The 21,818-nt window shown below is 40.8% G+C and overlaps 1 protein-coding gene across 11 annotated transcripts in view; it reads right to left on the reverse strand.

Moving 5' to 3' along the window:
- Positions 1–21,818, reverse strand: part of SYNE1 (spectrin repeat containing nuclear envelope protein 1) — a 707,535-nt gene that overhangs the window by 489,576 nt on the left and 196,141 nt on the right. For all 11 annotated transcript variants that reach the window (XM_068232018.1, XM_068232025.1, XM_068232014.1 and 8 more), the window contains 3 exons: positions 7,371–7,478; positions 6,938–7,075; positions 5,320–5,484 (listed from right to left, as the gene is read on the reverse strand). In XM_068232018.1, coding sequence (XP_068088119.1) covers positions 5,320–5,484; positions 6,938–7,075; positions 7,371–7,478 — 411 coding nt within the window. The remainder of the gene's footprint in view (positions 1–5,319; positions 5,485–6,937; positions 7,076–7,370; positions 7,479–21,818) is intronic.

The raw sequence follows: 21,818 nt of genomic DNA on the forward strand, positions 1-21,818 counted from the left end.
CTTTAATGTCCTGATCCCGGCTGATTCCTGATTAATTTTAGCATGAAATGTTTTGGCATTTGGCATCATGATGGTGTCTCGCCCTTCCCCCCAAAAAATGTTTTATGTGCCCCCCCCCCCCCCCCCCTTGTGCCTGTGCAATTATACTTTACCTATCATGCTGCCAATGGGTGTCATTGGCATCCCATGTGGCTGTCGGCATTATCACACCTGTGCCCCATGTGCTATATGCTGGAAGTCACGTGGGGTCCAAACTCAGAAATACAGTGCCGACACTCGGGGACAGCGTGACAGGTAAAGTATAAATGCACGGGCACCAGCAGCTTGGAGTTTCCATCATGCTTGTCATTTGCAATTATCGTACTCCATTATCATGTCAGCCCGAGATTTCCCAGCACGTGCGATCAATATATTTGACCAATTTCGGCCCAAAATCAGTCAAATTGTCGAGCGGGCATGCTTAAAGTGGTCCTTAAGCCTAGAAAAAAAATAAGTTATACTCACCTGGGGCTTCTACCAGCCCCCTGCAGCTGTCCCGTTCCCTTCACAGTCACGATCGGATCCTCCTGTCCCCCGCCGCCAGCTACTTTCATTTTCGGCTGACAGGCTTACTGCGCCCGCGCAGGCCTGGCCATGCGTCTCCTTCTACATGTTCCGTCCGCAATAGTGCCCTGCGCAGGTGCACGATGATATTGCGGATGGGAATGCGTAGAAGGCTACGCTTGGCCAGGCCAGTCAGGCGAAGTGAAAGTAACTGGCGGTGGGGGACAGGAGGATCCAATCGTGACTGCGAGGGCACGGGACAGCTGCAGGCGGCTGTTAGAAGCCCCAGGTGAGTCAAACTGATTTTTTTTCCCCTGGGCATAAGTGTCTCTTTAAGCTTGTGGGGGCACAGATTTTCATCCAATTCAATAATAATTATTGAATCCGATGGTCAATTGGCCGCCAAGTTGATATGGCTATCTTTACTGTTGTTTTGGAATCTTTTGCCACTGCAGTGTAATGTAATGTGCCATCAGAGTTTAGCAAAGTTTTGAGTTGTGTGTTCTCTCACACATATGACTCAGAAACCAGTAGGGAAAAGACACCTAAACAGAAAAAAGAGAGACAACAGGGAGATGTAGGAACACCACTAGCAGAGCACATGTAAGTGAGGTGTATGATAGCAGACAGTAAAAGGGAGCCAGTGCAAAGTGGAAATGTGAAAAGAGTTTAATGCGGTTTGTGTGGTTAAACAACATATTCCCTTAATCATATATAGCATTATATGAGCACAATGTTTTAGGGGAATATATCAAATTGTTCTGCTCAATTGTGCTGAGAGGTTTGTTTCAACAAAACACTGAATAAAACAAAAACCTATTAAAATTAAAACTAGGAGACTCTTTCAATCGATTCCCAGTCAGTATACCAGCATTGACTAGGATTGTGCATTCTTTTCTAAAACAAATCTCCCCATAACGGAAGTAAATGGTGTGGGGGCCTGGGGGTGGAAAGCATTTATTAACTTTGGTGGTTCTTTCCTGTGTATTATGTACGATGAATCACTTCATCTCCTGGCATGCATTCTACAGCCACAGGCACTTGAAACTGCAGCATCTGTGGCAGGGATGCTGAACATGGTGGAGTGTATACACATGAGGGCCTAGAGAGCAGCCCCCCAAGAGCCTCCACCATTTACCTCCCTTAGGGGAGCTTCATTTTGTATATTCTAAGCAGACTGTACTCAGATCCCTTTAGATAAGCTTAGGCCAAAAAGGTAGTATTTCCGAATCATACTTACTGTGTATATTATATCTTCCTTCCATGGCATAATTTTAACTTAAAGGGACTCCGAGCAGTGCAGAAACTATGGAAAGATGCATATCATTTTAAAGCTCTCTTTCTCCTCTTTCCGATGATATATAAACCGCTGCCCTAAGCCTTTTAGTTTTCGCTATTTTCGTGATTGAAATTGCCGCGGCCGCGATTTCAATCGCGAAAATAAAGAAAACTAAAAGGCGTAGGGCAACGATTTAGGTGTCGCCAGAAAGAGGAGAAAGAGAGCTTTACAATGATATCCATCTTTCCATAGTTACATTGTATTACACAGGCCGACTTTTTCTGCTGTATGGAGCTGCTGACACTGGGGAAAGTGTCGTCCTGTGTAATACAAGTAACTATGGAAAGATGGATATCATTTTAAAGCTCTCTTTCTCCTCTTTCTGGCGACACCTAAATCGTCGCTCTACGCCTTTTAGTTTTCTTTATTTACGCGATTGAAATCGTGGCCGCGGCAATTTCAATCGCAAAAATAGCGAAAACTAAAAGGCGTAGGGCGGTGGTTTATATATCATTGGAAAGAGGAGAAAGAGAGCTTTAAAATGATATGCATCTTTCCATAGTTTCTGCACTGCTCGGAGTCCCTTTAAATTTGTGAATGCCAAAATATGTTTACAGACAATGGTCTTCAGATGTGTCCCTGATCTCAATCACTGATTTCTCTACAAAGTGATGTCCATTTATATTGCAGCGCCACCTAAAGGCCTAATATCAGAGCCATCCAATACTGACTTTTGCCCTTGTCCCTTGGATATAGAAACATTTCTCCAGCATGTCTGAATTGTAATAATACAATCTACTGTGTATAATACCATTATTTTCCAGCACAATGTTTCACAAAGTGGTGTGCCTCTCCTCATCATAACATCTAAGGGACCCCATCTCTCTGAGCAATTCTTTTTTACATACCCGATCATGTTAATAGCAAGATGCTTTCAGCAATATTTAAAATCATATTATAAGCAAAGGAAATCAGTATTCGAAGATCAGTTGCAATAACTTATATACAGTAACTAGGGTGATAATTTTATTAATAAAATTCCTGTATATTCTAAGCAGACTGTACTCAGATCCCTTTAGATAAACTTAGGCCAAAAAGGTAGTATTTCAGGATCATACTTATATATGATATCTTCCTTGCATGGTAGAATTTTAACTTTACAGTAACTAGGGTGATAATTTTATTAATACAATTCCTGAAACTTAATATGGATAAAAAACAGAAATTGTATTTTTTCCCCCATGACATTCAATTGCCCTGCCAGTTATAACAATCAATGTTAATAACACCTGAATAGCTCTTGACCCTCAGGCTGACTAGGTGTAATATTTGACATCTGTACTCCTTCAAATCTCATATAGTTTCACTTACCACTTTCTGTAATTCCCGTCTATAAAAACATTCCCTCTTCCTCACGCAGAACAAGTCAAAACTTTTTATGCATTTCCCGACTTAGTGCAGCACTCTTTTTTGTGGTCTACCTGTTAACTGACCGCCCCCGTTCATAATGCATTCCATTAGGTAACTCAGCCATCACTTCTATAATCCTGCCCCTCTCTGTCAGTCCCTTCACTTGCTGCCTGTCACAAAAGGATACAATTCAAGATCCCAAGTCTAACCTATGAAGCCCTTTAAAGTGTACCTGAGAAGAATGGTTCAAAAGGATTTAGACTTACCGTGGGCTTCCTCCAGTCCACTGTAGTACGTCTGCTCCCTCAATGTTCCCCCGATCCCTTTCGTTGTGCCGCTGTCAGCCCTATAAAGTCTATGACTTGGCTTAGTCAAAAACTACTGCGCATGCGCAGTCCTGGCTGCCAGTACCACCTGATTGTGCCCCCGTACCCAGGAGCAGCAACCCAGCAGGATTGTAAACTTCACGGCGGCACAGTGGAGGGCACGGGAAGGACATCAAGAGAGCAGACGGACTACAGGGAGCTGGAAAAAGCCCTAGGTAAGTAAAAATCATTTTGATCGATTTGTCTCAGGTTTACTTTAAAGAGAATCTGTATTGCACAAAAGTAAACATACCAGTGCGTTAGGGGACATCTCCTATTACCCTCTGTCACAATTTCGCCGCTCCTCGACGCATTAAAAGTGGTTAAAACAGTTTTAAAAAGTTTGTTTATAAACAAACAAAATGGCCACCAAAACAGGAAGTAGGTTGATGTACAGTATAAATACATTCATACACAAGCAGGCTGTATACACCCTTCCTTTTGAATCTCAAGAGATCTTTTGTGTGTTTCTTTCCCCCTGCAGCTATCTTCCACTGAAGTGTCAGGCTGTTTCTTCCTGCAGAGTGCAGACAGCTCTGCCTGTATGTAATTCCTCAGTATGTGAAAGCCCAGCCAGCTCAGAGGAGGATTTATCCAGCGTGTAAAAGATAAGAGAGAAGCTACCCTAATCTAAATAATACACAGGCAGTGTGCGGAGAGGGGCCTGGAGGGGGGAGATGCATCACAGAACCACAACACTGAAGAACTTGGCAGCCTTCCAGACACAGGCTGACAAGTCTGACAAGAGAGAGATAAGTTGATTTATTACAGAGATGGTGATAGTAGAACATGCTGCAGTAAGCCAGAACACATTAGAATAGCTTTTGGAACTTGTTGGATGATAAAAAACAGGATGTAATTTTTGTTACGGAGTCTCTTTAAAGTCTGTCTCCATCTTACATAATTGAACATTATACCTACAGAACAAGCAGCAAATTCTTCCAGTAGTATTTATCTCAGGAAACTCTTTTCTCTCAGACATTTTCAAACAGGCTCACATGATCCATTCCTCTGAAAGGCAACAGCTGTATGCCTACACGTGACAATAATGCATGACACAGGCAAAGATAACTGATTCAGACCACAGTCATCTCCTGGCTATGGGCAGAGTTTAGAGCTTTTGTACATGGATGTTTATGTCTTGCATCTGATAAGACCAACTTCCACCTAATTTTTCTGGCCAGTGATTTTTATATTGCCAGGTTTTTTTTCTTCCTTTTTAATGCACAAAGATTTACATGTTTAGATAATTTTGAGCTCATTGTTACATTTAAGTTGTGTCTTTCAAGCACTTTAGATGGCTCTTCATTGAAAAGTGTGATTCTTGAATGGGATCTTATGGAATAATTTACATCAGTTTTTAGGTGCACGTTCTTCTTGCATTCTGATTTCTTTTTTTTCTTTTTTTTTATGCATCTGTCCTTTTGTCCTGCATTTGAAATCAATGGCTGGCTATACCCAAACCCTATTGAATTGCAAATCATAAGTCTATCAAAAATGCAAATGAAGTGATATTTAACTGCAAGACATACAAAGGTGCAGAGATACACAAGTACCAAACAAGCCTCTAAGGCCCAAGAGAAAAAGTTTCACTCCCTACAATTTCCATCTTGCCACCAGACGTGTTTTAGCATTTATACACATATCAATGTGCAAGCAACATAAATACACTTCTGCCTTATGTACTGTATTTGACCTTACAGTCAGGTAATACTTGTTTACCTTGTGTTGTTCTAGTTTCCTGTGTATGAGATTTGCTGTTTCTTCATGAGATTGCTGAATAATAATTTCTTCCCTGAGTGCAACCTCTGCTCTGTATAACCAAGAGCCAATGGTACCCAATGGAGCAGGAAGGGACTTATCAAGCTGGACGTGCCAATCTAGAATCTGCAAATAAAACCACATTAACATGTTTCTGGTCATTATGCAAGCCCACCTCATAAAATCTACACTTTAGTGAAGCTTAGGTAGTCAATGCTGCCCTCTGCCCCCGTCCTATTCTTGAAGTTCTAGCAAATGATAGCCACTAGCTGCAGATCATTTATTAGCTGCCAGCCAATTGCTAGACAGCTAGTGGCTTTAATTTGGTAGTATGGCTTTGAACAGTAACAGTATTTCCCACACATCTCTACTGATATCAGAAATTACAACTCTTAACATTATCTGTAAAATACAACAAAAAAGTATATACTAAGTAAGGAATAAACTAGTCAGTGACAAATAATTGTAACCACATAGACATTCAGCTGGTCTTTGTTGTTTCATTGTGAGGATTACAAAAGACAATCATACTGCCTGTATGCATATGTATTTTTACATACTGCTATAGATGTTCAGATGTGATATAGGCGTAGAACCCTGGGCCCCAGTGCAAAGTATACATTGGCACAGCTTCTGATGGGCAGTCATGTTGTGAATGAGGTAAAAACATGGATCAGATTTATTAATTACCACTATGAAGTGAACATATTGTGGTAGCCATTAACATTATAGCACCAATAAAATGTGGCAGGGTATAAGTAAGGTTCCTTAAGGCCCTTTTCCACTAAGAAACATGATTGCAATCACATTTTTTTTTTCATTACTGCAGTTTGTAGCAATCGGAGAAAAAAGAGGGGCAGGAAAATAATTTGACGTGCTGGATCTTGGAAAAATCTCACATTGGCACTATTGCTATGTGATCTTCCTGCGCTCCTATACTTTATATAGGAGCTCAAGTACCTGAAAAATGTAGCAGGCAGGAGATTGCAATCGGGAAAATTTGTGCCACAAACATTGTGCACTAATGGAAATTTCTTTGGTACGTAGCAAGGAAATGAACAGCGCTACTTAAAAACAGGCAAGTGCCTACCTGCAAAAGAGTGCAAGCCCCACTTGTGGGATATAATACACACCGAGCATACACATGACCTGTCTACCACTGGAGGATGTTGGTTTCCTGTAACAGCTTGCATGCAACCTATTAAGTACTCGTCCCTCCCACTGCGAAGAAGTCGATCCTCCATGGGAGGGGCCTAACACTAACTAAATCCTAACCTATGTATATGCATAGCCTGGGTGCGGCTAATCAAGTAAAATCGAAAATTGAAAATTGCGCAAAAGGTGGATCAGCGCTTCATTCGTTTTTGGTACAGGGGGTACTTGGCCGGCACAGTCATTAATAAAGGGGCACATGCTGCAATAATGTTGGCAAACACAGGTCTAACACAATTCTTTTCACAGTATCACAATTTAATGATTTATTTTTTACAACTTATGTTTGGACATAAAGTATAAAACACAACAGACAATGGAATGCAACCCAAAAAAACACACGTAAAATGTTTTCAGTTGAACATACCCTGGCTGAAACTTTCTCCCATGCTTGCTTCACCATTGTTTGATCAAGAGATAGTTTCCCATCTTTACCCAATGGCTTAATGACACTTTCAACTTGTTTCCTTTTGATCTCATATTGAACTCTGTATTGTTTGAAGGTCTGTATGAGCGAAAAAAAAACCCAGCATTAGAAGAGGAACAAAATGATTACAAAAAATGCAACTAAATCAAATCAATAGAAAATCAAGGTCATGTAGCCCGAAACGTCATGCTGGTTTGCTGCTGTGTAATCGCTTTTGATATGCAGTATAAATCAATTTGGAAATGATACAATAAAAAGGTGGAATGCGGTTAAAGTTGTTCTGTACCTTATTCATAACAGCTCATGAAATGAAGCTCTGTTTGGCGGCATATTATGTATCAATGATTTTGCTTATGATGATAGATGAAAATACCTGGTATCTTTCCTGTAAACTGCTTTCTAGTGTTTGAGCTCGGGTAATGTCTCGTTCAAACTGCTCAATCCAACCCTTCAAATCTCGAAGAGCAAGTCGGTCTTCCTTCTGCCACAAAAAATACAACAATTATTGAGCGACAAAGCACACAATTTATAAAGAAAACCATGCAGGCACCAAATACTTTATCCACAGGAGATAGGAACTTACTCCATGCTGAAATCCTTGCAGTTATGCTAACCCCCCTCATTTTAGTACGTTATAAGTGACAGAACCAACATAAGTATGAAAATCAGGTGTACTGACATAATTCTGTGCATATTACAGGTCTGTGGCTCATAAAATACTAAAGTTAGGTAAGCATTATGTTTTTCAAGTGTGGAAAATGATTGCAATGTTTCTTTAGCAGTTACATTTAACAATCCATTATTATTTCTAACTGCTCTAGTAAAGTGCATATTGTCAGACATAATACAATCCCTACGACAAAAATAAGACATTACATAATACAACAGTAAAACAGCCATCTATGCACCTAATCCTTTTAGTATACCTCACTGTAAAATCAGATGATATCAAGCCTCATAGCTTTAAAGCCCATGTTATTTCTGGCAAAGTTTATAAAACCAGACGCTATAACTGCAGTGTGGAGATGTCAAGTGTAGTCTAATTTTCCCTTCGTATGGTGGCCAAAGTTGCCTAGCAACATGTTCTGCTAATAAAAAAAGGAAAAGAGACTTTCATACAAAACCACCTACAGATTAATTAAAAAAAAAATACCAATAGAACAATACACTTTTAATTGATAGGGCTCAGCATGATGTGTTCTGTTTGTCTTACTTGTTTGCAAAAGTAGTTTTGCAAAAAACTGTTCTTGTTAATTAATTCTATGTATACTTCATATTTCTGTGCATGTTGCAGATTAGTTCCCATTAATGTCCTTTTAGAACTCTGCCAACAGGACTGGATTTGTTTTTGTAAGCAGGCGTGATGCACTGTCAGCTCTTTTAGCTACACCTTTCTCTAGTCATGTCCCTGCCATCTGTTTTATGTTCCTGGTTTACAAAATTATTTCCTGACTGACCATATGGTGAAGCCTTATAGTCCAATAGAGCAATGTTTCATTACACCATTCTGGTGCGCACCTCACTGTGAAAGCCTCTGCTTGCTAAGTACCCCCGGTGTAGAAAAAAAACATCTCAAGTACCTCTTGACATACATATGTTTATTAGCAGTACAACCTAATGGTGTATAAAAGATTTCCAAGCATTCTGGATTGCTTTGAATTATTAAAAAAATCCCATTTGGTTTTGTTTATATATGATTTCATTTTCTTAGACTCAGAATTTATTATTCATAATGAAATGTTTTAAGTTAAAGGTTTCTGTAAACCTATCAGGAGTACCCCCCCCCCCCCCCTGGGTTACATGTATCACATGTTGAGAAACTAAGCATTAGATAATGTAAGAATGAATGTAAAGAATAAACGGTATTTAGTGACTACAGTATAATTACAGTGTATCAGCTCTCTAGTGTCCACACATGTATGAATGCATGATCTACTTGCAAGGATGGTATACTGGGAGAAGCAAAAAAGCATTACACACATATTCAATCCTTGTTGCCAGGAAGATGCTGTACAGATGTGCCACTAGCCTGCAGGCACTGCAGGGACAACAAAAGCTGTAAAAAAAATTGGCTTCCTGTTGACGGGATGAGTGGAGAGAACAATGTATGGGGGGAGGGGGCAGTGTCACTTGGGCAGCAGGGATAGCTTAAGATCTGGCATGCTGGATTTTCACGAGACATCGGCTGGTTGCTGTGCACACATTGGATTTACAATAGTTTGCGTACATAGATTTAGCCTCAGCTTCAAGTTACCAATGAGATGCAAATAATTACAAGTACCGTAGTTGCACATTTTATAATAATTGTTGTGCAAATTTATGCAGCTTGAAAATGAACCAATCAAATGTTGCAGCAGCTTCATTTTATTGGTCCATTTTAAGCTGGTTAGATTTACAATTAAATTAGCATAAATCTGCATGAACTCAGAATTCTTATCATTTCAATGACCATCCCTAGTACCTGGACTATGTCTATGAAGGTCAGTCCTGTGGAAAGAAGCAGTCTGTAATCAATCCTGCTCAAGCTCCTTTAATGCCCATTAAAGATGGTTAAGCTATTCCAAGAATAAGGTGGAAAGTGAAAAAATTGATGGGTGGCTTTGCACTGGCTGGTTACTTAAAGAGACTCTTTAACAAAATTGTCAGCTATCCTATAGGTTCCCATTCCTGTTCTAATGTGGTCTGGATTACTGCAGCCTTTTCTAGTTGCACTGTCTCTGAAATATATCTACTCTAATTTCCTTTGTCAAGCTTTGTCGAGCAAGAGAGGAAGGGGCTGCCTCTGTTGTAATGAATACAAGTTATGCACGCCCGCTCCTCGCCCCCTCTAGGCTCACTGCTGTGTGCTGTGTTTATTCTTCACAGACAGCTTGTCTGCTCTCAGTCTCAATGTGTCTGTGTGTCTGAGGGAGCTGTAAACTGTGAGAAAAGCAGAGCTTAACAGACCTTCTGTCTCCCGTGGCTCTGTGCTGCTCAAGCATGTCAAGAATCCTGGAATCCGACTCCTTAGTAATCACATCTGGTCTTCTGAGTCACATGCCTGGGCTCTGCACTCGTTTCTGAGCTCTGCTTTTCTCAACGTTTTCAGCGTGTGACAGCTCCCTCAGTCTCACAGCCTCACAGACACACTGAAAGCTGTCTGTGAATAATAAACACACCACTACAAGCAGGCTCCTCTGACGTACTTCCTGTTTGGTGGCCATTTTAATTGTTTACAAATGCAGTTTATGAAACTGTTTTCTTATCGCCAGGATCACAGCGGGCAGCGGCGAAAATGTCACAGAGGTGGCTAGGAGAGGACGCCAAACAGGATGGTATGCTTATTTATATATGATTTTTTCAATACAGATTCTCTTTAAAGAATATAGCAACAATTTTGCTGGTAAAATGTACAGCATGCCTTTACGCATTTACCTGCCTTTTATAAATAGGCTCCATACCTGACTATGTGTGAAACATGAGCTTTAGAGTTTTAATCATACGACAAATGATGGCTGCACCAGAAATGTGCCTACTGTAATCCTAGCAGCCTGGTAAACAGGAAATGTAAATCTTTCAACCTGTTTGTCAAAATCTCTTCACACTGATAGTAAGCTGGGGTCTTAAATTATTTCATTGGGGTACAGGTCTCCAAGGACAGGGGCAAGAATAATGTTTGGCTGTGATTGGGTCTATTAAGGTTTTGTTAATTAGCTCCACTTACGTAGAGTATATGAGATATCATAACTGAGGTTTAGAGCAAACTTGAGCAAAAAAATAAACTGAAGTGATAAATAATTGTATGTATAGTCCAACTCATATATAGGATTTTTCTAGAATACCACAGTCTTATTTTATATTTAAAATATAAAAATGTAAGTTTAAAGTGTTAACTGTCTCAGCTGAATGACACAGTTTTTTTTAATGTTTCCAACTTCCATCTATTGACCTTTTATCTATTCCCTAAAATGTTTCTCTGCCATGCAACAGATTTATGGTTTGTAATTAACTTATCAGTGAGAGTTGCAATACGGTCCAACTCAAGAAAGTGTCATTTACATACCTGAATTCATAATCCTTACAGTGATTGTTTATCTGATCATGGGGTATATTCATTAATCTGTGGTAAGTAGAATAATCTGCGTAGTCTTAAAGTACCCATTAACGGTACAATAATCTCCTAAAATGCTATGATTCAGACAGATTTTTATGATCGGATTGTGCAGTGCACCATGCAGTGTGTGGAGAAAATATATGTGAAACGATTCTATGATCGATTGGAATACAGAATTTTGTCAATGTTGGATTTTATGATTGTACTTGAAGAGAAGTACCGTACTATTTTATGGGAGGAATCAATAATTACCTTTAATGGATTACGATCCTGCAAATCTGATAATTAATCGCATCTGAGGAACATATTGTATAGTTAATGTTCACCTTAACGCAGAATGAGTAGAGCATAATTCATTGCATGTAATGTATTGATTTAGACTCTACCCATCATGCCTAAGATCCCACGCACATTATTCTCATTGCTGCACTTTAGGGAATATAACCCCATGTCACATGTCAGTTCAAATACCCTTTAAGTGCTTATTTATTTATTTATTTATTTATTTATTGTATAAAGCGGCAACGTATTACGCAGTGCTGATATGTTATAAAATGCTTATAAAATGTTTAGAAAATCAGAGATGTTCAGAGGCTTCCTTAACTTGTACAGAATAATTATTTAGTTCAAAAGACAGAATTAATTTTGCGCTTATCGGAAGATTATAGATGGTTCCAAAACACCAGAATGTACTATGTAGTCTGCTCATTAGTAGGTGGTACTGACTATTAGTTTACACACAGCTGTACTAATTAGATTCCGTTTCCAATTTTAGAAGGAAAGAAAACATTTCCATGCAGACTGGTCTAGCGCAGATTAATATCTAACATCCAGCAATTTCCGTTGCTGTTCAATGCATACGGTGGAGTCATCATTATCTCAGAGACAGAGGATGACATTCAACATGTGTAGGAGCAAAGCACATCCGGTTCAACATGATAATGTGTCACCAGAACAGAAAGCTAGATAGCATTAATTTAATCAAAGATCGGAGACTTGAGACTAAGGACTGCAGAGTGGAAATAAGAATACAGTGCAATATGTTTCTAGCTCCTGGTGGATATGTTATTAAGGTCATAATATTCTGTCAGGCAATGACTGACTTTACCCTTTATGGGTTTAACATGAATTTACAATGCTGTCTGCTTTTAAGATTAATTTACATTGCTTAACAAATAAAATGCGTTAAAAGACATATTTCAAAAATATATTTTAGGATGAAAAGGGTTTTTCTGTCACCTCCTGTCAGCACATCCTCAGTGACTTCTTTCTCAAAAGATTCAGTACAAAGAAGTCCGTTCCAAGACAGAAATCAAATATATACTGGTGCAAAAGATTGCAAAGAGCATCATAGAGATGAACCACATACTGCAATCCAAAATTGTTCAAGCTAGAGCATAGGTACAATAGCTAGGATGGATGCATTTGACAATTTAAAAAGGTAACTTGGGACTGGAAACGTTTTCAGCTAGTAACAAGAAATATGCATTTCCATGCACTTCCCCTCAGTGTGCCATTGTGTTTGAAGGTCATAGAATGGCAAGAAGATAGATGGTCACAAACCATCAAGCAAAGATTAGCTGTTTGATTTTTTTTGTAGAAAGAGTAGCGTGAAGTTACCCAACAGCAATGTGAAGAGCATGCCAAAATGTATGAAAGCTGTGATCGCAAATACCATATATACTCGAGCTTTATCACATGCTGTAATTTTGATGAATTGACATTTGCTGACATGCATTGAGGTAATTACCGCACAAGTCGATAATTTAGCTCACTGCTCAGTAATTTCAGCTTGCCATGCGGTAACGGTCTTGAAAAATTGACATTTTACAAAATGCTCCGAAAAAAAATCAGCTCTTTTCAAATGCCGTAATGCTTAATGAATTGAAGCCTTAGACTGTTCAGTTCAATACTTGCACCTATGAAACATAAAATCTAAGAAACTGAAAATGTCACACACCGGTCTCTTATTTTTTGCATGTATGTAGCATCACATATGCAATAATAAAATACCACCAAAACTGCTCAGGTTCATAGGGTAAAAACAACCTCAACTTGTGAAGGGATTAACCACCCTGGCGTTACAATTATTGTGGCCATGCGGCCGCGGGTGGCTTTTTTAAAAAAAAAAAAAGGTTAATTTTTAGTGTAGCTAGCACTAGGCTAGCTACACTCTCCCCCAAGTCCCCCGTCACTGTGCCCCCCCCTCCCCTCGCCGCCGGGATATTTACCGGGCGAGATCTCGAGATGGCTGAGACTTCTGCCATAGCTTCAGGCATTGCTATGGAGACGATCAGACATGACGTCTGACTTCATCGACGTCATGACGTCATGCGCAGTTCCGATCGCCGCCATAGCGGCCCCTGGAGGCTATGGAGAGGTTGCACCGGCGCAGGCTCCAGGGGGGTAAGCAAAAACAGCAGCAGGGCTGTGGAGTCGGAGTCGTGGAGTCGGAGTAATTTTGGGTGCCTGGAGTCGGAGTCGGGAAAAAATGCACCGACTCCAACTCCTAATGAATTTAAACTGTAATTAAAATAGAAAATATGATAAAATGTTCTATTTCTCAGATAATAGGCATCATTGTGGCGTAACTATGGAGCTATGGGCCCCGGTGCGAGTTTTTTACATTGGGCCCCCCAAGCACTCTATATGTAACAACTGATACGGCGCAACAAAACCTGCCAAGGTCATCTACTCTATTAGATGTGCAAGAAGGGGATGGGGAACAGTTTGTTAATGATTACTACTATTCAAAGCATCTATAGAAGTGATTATTACCAGCACAGGACTAATAAAGAGCTTATACTTTGGTTTAGGATGGGCCCCATGGCCCCTCTGGCCCAAGGGCCCGGATGCGGTTGCTACCTCTGCAACCCCTATTGCTACGCCACTGGTAATAGCTGTGCTTAGTCCACAAAAATGAAATAAACCAACCAATATTAGTTACTTGTGTTGCTTAAATAACGCAGTCCCCGTATTTTTAAAGTCAGATATACATATAGGCAGATATACATATCTGATTGTGACTGTACAGTATGTATGATGTGTACACAGGAATCTCTTATATATACTAAATAACATCTACGCTGTAAGAATAAAGCCTGATGTGTAGCTGTGTCACTAATAGAGATGGTCAATGAGATGGAAATCATTCTGCGTTGATGCTGATTTATGCAAATGTATGCACTCTCTTTGCTCATGAAATCAAACCATTTAATATATTGTTAAAATTTGGTTTGGTGACTACGAATTAAAGAGTACCTGAGACGGATGAAAAGAAAAGTTTTATACATACCTGGGGCTTCCTCCAGTCCCCTTCAGGCCAATCAGTCCCTCGCTGTCCTCCTCCACCACCTGGATCTTCTGCTATGAGTCCTGGTACTTCAGCCAGTCAGCGCAGTCCAGCCACGTGCCGCTCCTACAGCCAGGAGCATTCTGCACCTGCGCAAGAGTGCTGTGCAGGTGTAGTACGCTCCCGGTGGTGGAGTTTGTGCATGCGCACTACGCCAGACTGGCTCAAGTACCTGGACTCAGCAGAAGATCCAGGTGGTGGAGGAAGACAGCGAGGGACTGATTAGCCTGAAGGGGGCTGGAGGAAGCCCCAGGTATGTATAAAACTTTAATTTCATCTGTCTCAGGTTTACTTTGTTACACAGTAGTACAATACTCTACATATGCACTCCCCACAAAGCACTGTGAGGGCTGCAGGGAGAAGATTCAGCGGCTTTCGTGTGCCTGCTGATGCCGGGTGAAGGGAGAGAGGGGACCCGCTAATGTAGCAGCGTGCACGGAGGGCTGTGAGCAGTGCAATGGGAAGATTCAGCTGGTTCTAATTGTCATCCACTGCCTAATTTAAAGCTTACATTTCGGGTGAATGGACAGAGGGAGCTGAGCGGCAAATGTAGCAGCATGTGTGCATAGCAATCCACTGCTTACAAGTTGCTACATTAGCGCTACAGCGCACACTGCTACAGCGCACACTGCTACATTAGCGGGTCACCTCTTTCCCTTCACCCGGCATGTCAGTAGGCACACAATTAAAAGCCACTAAATCTTCTCCTTGCAGCACTCACAGTTCTCCTCGCATGCTGATCTCCTCAGCCTCCATCTTCGCCTCTGCAGCATCCTTTAAAAATCTGCTCGGTTTGGCTAGGTTGCAGAGCGCTATCGCTGCCTAAGCCTCTCTGCACAGCCGCACTTGTCGGCTCTAACCGGCAGCTCCGGGACCCCAAGTGACTTCCAAAAAGAAAAGGAGACAACCTGCACACAGTCCCCCAGGGTTTACCGGCGATCCGTGCCAAACACATATTGCAGACAGAAGTTTGGACGCAGCATTGGCTCCCTCAATCCTGCGGTTAGCAGACCACCCACACAGGCATTAAAGTAGGCTCCAGCAGCCCAAGTGTTTCCCCTTCCTCACCCTACTGCCCCACATACACTCTGCCTCTCCATATATAAAGCAGAGGTGCACCTCCAGACACCCCCTGCAACTCGGCCACAGGCATAAATTTAAGAAAGATGACATGACTCAGGAACAAAAACACAGGAGTGTGCCCCTAAGAAGCTGACAGACTTCTACACAAGGTGATGGTGTCTGTTGGTTGCTATGGGGACTTTGGGTTCATTGTGGGTCAACTGTGCCACACACTTAGTTGCCTGCTTGTGCTTAAAGAGAAACAGACCATCAGGGGGCGCTGTATGACTGATTTTGTGCTGAAACCCCTCCCACTAGAAGCTCTGAGTACCACGGTACTCTGGGCAAACTGCCACAATGTAACAATGTTCACAGACAGGAATTAGCTGTTTACAGCTGTCTCTAACAGCCAAAACAGCTAGGAGCAGCTACATAACCTGCCCACAGTAAAAATGTCACCATGTAATAAATGTCAGAATGTAAATTGGGGAGAGGAAAGATTTTACAATGAGCAAACACTGACTAAATCATTTATACATAATTATGGTAAAAAATGAAGCACTTTTTTTTACTACATTATTTTCACTGGAGTTCCTCTATAACTCTGTTCTAGACTCTGCTAGAGTCCATCTTCTGAACAGCTGCAGAGTTCTCAGCTTTCCTGTTTTGACAGTTTTGGGGAAAAGGTCTCTAAGACTCCCCTGCACCATAGACCACCAGGTTTAGTATATATTTTTCCCCCCTGATTTTTGGCCTCTAAACCTAGGTGCGTCTTATGGTCCGGAGCGTCTTACAGTCTGAAAAATACGGTAATTCAGATAGATAAAGCACACACCCCATACCACTCTATTATTTCCCCGTCATTGGCACTTATTCAGTTCACTTGATTAAATAATAGAAAGTAGACTGAACTTAAATCTGTTTGTGTATTGCTTGTTTTAGTCTGCTACAAAACTAAGGGACAAAAAGGCAATTTTTACAACAACAATAATGGATGATTGTTTAGAGGTAATGGACCTAATCCAATTCACTTTTTCTCCTAAGTATTGTCTTAATTGCTGGTGGCTTAAAAGTCAATTTATTGATAAGGTATTAAATAGCATTCATTTGAAAAAAGGCGCCTGGAACAAAGGGTGCTGGATATAGCCGAGATTTTTTTCGGCTATAAAAGGCCATCGGATATAGCCGAGATTTTAATTTTTTGGTTATAAAACGGCGTTGGATATAGCGAAGAAAAATGATATAGCTGAGAAAAGTGATATAGCCAAGAAAAGTGATATAGCCGAGAAAAGTAATTACTATGACCTAACTTCTCCCTACTCTCACACAGAGCCCTCCCCTGGTGGTGCCTAACCATAGGACCCTCCCTGGTGGTGCCTAACCCGAAGACCCCCCCCTCAGTGGTTACTAACCCTAAGAAGCCCGTTGGTGGTGCCTAACCCTAAGACCTCCCCTTGTGATGCCTAATCCTAACCCCCCCAGTGGTGCCTAACTTTATTCCCCCAGGGTGGTGCCCAATCTTTGCCGCATTTCATGTCAAACATATATGTTATTTTGAACTGATTTAACCGAATTAACTGATATAACCAAATTTAGTCACCTGCTGATTAGTGACATAGCGAACATCAAATTTTTTGGTTTGCGAACTGGCTGTTCGTGGTGGGCTCCATAGACTTAAATGGCAGGCAAACAGCCGCATACTTTAGCAGTTAATAACAAAGCCCTTGTACGTGATAGAATCACAAAATTTGCAGGGTAAGGAGGGCAGTGGGAACAAGAGGAAAACTTTTTTTAAAAAGGACCTTATAGTATTTGAGAAAATCAATGTTAAAGTTACTGGAAAAAGTAGCAAAGTGAAAAAATGACAGATAATAATAAGGATAAGGGAATACAGTTTAGTGTTAATTAAACACATTTACCAGTAGATAAATTACAGGCGTCCTAAAAGAGGGACAAATAAGGTAGAAAAGAGGGACAGGGGTTCCTAAAGAGGGACTGTCCCTCTGAAAGAGGGACAGTTGGGAGCTATGCATTCCCATCCATGTCAAAGACAAGAGACCCAACCTCTCCTCACAGTCAGGGAGGTAGGGGTAACTACTACATGCACATGGGGTTAGGATCCTGGAAGACTTTTGGTGGAATCTGTGAGCTCCCTTTAATAACAAGGGGACCAGATGTCTGTCCCGATTCTGAAGTAAATAGGTAAAAGAGGTGATTTTTGACGTTCTACCTATTTAAAGAAATTAAATGGAAAGCATTATTAATGGCCTTTTTTACATTTTCATGGCCTTTTTTACAATTTTACAATTGTAACATTCTCTAGATTTCAGGCAAGTGCAGAGGATTGCACAGGGAAAAATATGACATACTTAAAGAGACTCTGTAACAATTTTTTCAGCCTTAGTTCTTCTATCCTATAAGTTCCTATGCCTGTTCTAATGTGCTGGGGCTTACTGCAGCCTTTCCTAATTACACTGTCTCTGTAATAAATCAATGTATCTTTCCCCTGTCGTGTCTGTCGGGCTAAGGCTTTGAATGTGTGGAATGTGCAGGGCTGCTTGTCATTGGATAGAAGCGATACACACCCTCTGCAGGCCCCCTGCAGGCTCTGAATGACTCACACACTCTATATATGTGATCCTATTACAAGCTGGTTAGTTTGTTTGTAAACACTGCCTAAAACTGTTAATTACAAGCCAGGATTGCAGCAGAGAGTGGCAGAAACAGCACAGAGGGGCACAGGAGAAAATAAGGAATAGAACGGTATGCTTTTTAGTGTGAGAATATTAGAGTACAGATTCTCTTTAAGATACCAGATCAGGCTTAAGGCCTCATTCACATTGGGTGCGTTCAAAAACTAACACATTTCAGTGAGTTGCGGTGCACCTTTTAAGCATGTTTTGCTTATTGTAGCAGTAGCAATTGTCAATAAAGATTTGTTTTCAAATGAAAATGTGTTTTTTTTTCATTTAGAGTAAAAAATGCATGCGCTTGTATGCACTAAAAAAGTGCACCCATTCACTTGCATTGATGTGCACTTTACAGCTCAACGCACAGAAATGCATGCAACACTACGTTTTTGTAACGCAGCTCAGCGCAGCACATACATGTGAACCAGGCACATTAATTACATAGGAAAATCAATACCTTACAGAATGCACAGCGCAATGCACTCTGAAAAATGCACAAAAATGTACCTAGTGTGAACGAGGCCGTAGACAATGTACAAGTTGCCATATTCTGCATTGTGTATGGAGTATGCCCAGCCAGAAGATGGATTTTGTTCTGCACCCCACATCTCTTCTCAAATCATAAAATGACAAAATCTATCATGCAAGAGTATATGACATTATTGATTCGGGCAATAGTTTATGTCAATTTAACCCAAATTAGTTTTAAGTACTTTAAGCTTAAAGTGGACCTAAACTCTTGCACAGGACAGAAGGAAAACAGAGAAATGCACCCTGTATGTATTTAGAGAGTTTAGCCTGTTTAATTTCCCCTCATTTGTGTCTAATCACAAGTTTGATCTCTCCTCTGTGTCACATGACCGCAACAGCAGAGATGGCAGAAAAGCTCATTTGAAAGCACAGGAGGTTAACAATATGTCAGCTGATTTAATTTAGGATTTGTGTCAGCTGTAACACATAAATGTTTTTGTTTAAAGATTATTATGCTGTTACGTATCTTTTAGAGCAGAGAAGAGTTCTGAGTTCAGGTCCACTTTAAGGCTAGGTTCACAGTAGGACGTTGCATTGTGATGCAATTTTAAAGTCACAATGCAACAAAAAAGTGGTAATGCACAATAACGCTGCATTGCAGTTGCATTAAAGAGACTCTAAAGTTTCAATTTTTACACGTTTTTATAATGTAATCTGTGACGGAAGAGCCGTGAGACCAGAAAACGCAATCGCAATCGGTTTCCTGAACCGATTGTCGTTGCGTTGCCAGATCAAGATGTTATGTCTGGGGGGGGGGGGGGGGGGGGGGGTCTTCTTTTGGAAATCTAGCTTTCATAGCTGCTAGAGGAAGTCTTTCATGAAACTTTTTTGTCTGTGACTGTCCCAAGGTTTTGTTTAATTAGCAAGGAACAAAGGATTTCCTGTCACAGGCAGATCACAGCTAAGTGTGAGCCTGCCAGGTGGAAAGGATACCATTTGGTGAGCTCCCCACACAGCAAGGGCTCAGACTCACCAGAGCCATGTAGACAGCTTAGAAATACATGGAGTTTATGATTTTTAGCCGGTTTAAGGAATATTGTTCATATGAGAGGTATGAAAGTTATCTCATTCTGCTGGTCCGGATCTGGTGAATATTTTAATAATAAATTGAGGCCACTGACATACCCAGAACCCGAGGTATTCCGCTACTTTGTAACCGGGCATGCGAAAGCACCCACGTTTGATGTCATATGAACTGCCATATTCTGAGGAATATGAATCTGTGAATGTTATGTGTGTGCAGGAAGCGTAAGCTGAGATATGAAAACTGTCATATTTGGTGGGCACTAGAAACCCACCCAGGAGGTTAACCGCACCCTGTCCAGCCCCTGGGCTGAACCTGAGACTACACCCAAAATTGTGGTTTATTCAAAAGTGTTTGCCAGGGCCTCCTCCTTCATTCCTCCAATTCCATCTTCATGCGAGCCTGCTGCTGCCTTAAGGATGGGCAGTGACCATCTTGTCTGAACTTTGGCTCCTGAACTGAAACAAAGAACTGCACGCATTTTCCCAGAAAGGACATATTTCCACATGAACTTAAGTATTTTCTTCCCTTTTTATTTTTTTATACTGCACTACGATTGTCTCCATAATTGTTGATTTTAATGATTTTCTGTATATATTAATTATTTATATTGCATTTATAATAAAGACTTTATAAAAAGTAATTTTATTTGTTCAGCTACACCTGCTATTCAGCCGCAAAAACTGAACTCTAGCTTCTGCAGAGTCGCTACTATTGTTGATAGCTAGTTAAAATAGAGTGTGTTTAACCGTTTTATTCACAGGTATTAGTCTCAGTATAGTTAGGACTCCTTCCCTTCTGTAGGAGTGGTGGCAGTTATACCCTGAAAAAGTGTGTAATTTGTATTACCGTAACTCACCAGCTACCTTCTAGTCGGTCTGCTGCCAAATCCCCAGCGGTTTCTGCGCACCGATTGCGACCACAGATTGCATGGTCTGTGTGCTGAAACCGATTGGAAGGCATTGTGTGGTCCGGCCACTAGGGGGCTTGTGACATAATCCTCTTCAGCATTATAGCCTAAGTTAAACCATCGCAATCCCGCCGCAAAACAAGGGTTTATTCATAGAGAAAACGAACTGCAAAGTTCCACGACTTTGCAGGTCGCAGATCGTGCTGCACTGGAGAGGCAGAGCTTTGAGCTGTAGCTCTGCATCTCCGCAATCAATCTCCGCGGATCTCCACCGTCTTCAGTGAAAGGAACACGGGGAGGGAGGAGGCAGCGATCGGCAGAGATTGATTACGGAGAAGCAGAGGTACAGCTCAAAGCTCTGCCTCTTCAAGGAAGTAAAGCCCTGCGAGCCCTGGAGCTTTGCAGTTCTTTTTCTCTATGAATTAACCCTTGTTTACATATTTTGAGAATACATATTATTATCATTTATTGTATTTATAAAGCGCCAACATATTACGCAGCGCTGCACAATAGATAAAAGGGTTAACATACAAGGTAGGACATACAGGAAACACACAACAAAACAAGATCATGCAAATGATTTGATAATACAGTGTCATAGGTCAAAATAGAGATTGTTCTAGTCCGCAAAAAGGGGTGATTGTCAGTAAGATTGCATAATCAAGCTGGAAACACTAAAGGAGAGGGCCCTACCAGAGGCTTACAAGCTAAAGGGTGGGGGTGGAGACAATAGGTGCATCTGTTGAGAGGGTGTCTAACAGAACATACACAAATACATACACTGCTTTACACTCACTACATATTTACAGTTTGTCCACATGAATCTTATAATGACAAGCGTCAACAGCATTTTAATTTTATAACTGTACTTCCTAAAATTAGTTTGGAACTGCCATCTGCTGATTGTACTTGGTAGTACAGTAGTTTTATACTATTTCTTCAATCAGCTTGCCAGCAGTATCCAAAATAAGCATCATTCTCTAGATTTCACACAAGCAAATAAATGTGACCGTTTCTTGGTTTACTTTTAAAAATGACATTGACATAATGGGGTATATTTGGACTGAGATGATCGACATGCAATATTTACAGGAAAACACATTACCGTAAACACAGTAATAGTTTGGAGATTACATTTTCAGCCTGTTGTCCATCACCA

The sequence above is a fragment of the Hyperolius riggenbachi genome, chromosome 4 (assembly GCF_040937935.1).
Source record: "Hyperolius riggenbachi isolate aHypRig1 chromosome 4, aHypRig1.pri, whole genome shotgun sequence".
NCBI classification, from domain to species: Eukaryota; Metazoa; Chordata; class Amphibia; order Anura; family Hyperoliidae; genus Hyperolius; species Hyperolius riggenbachi.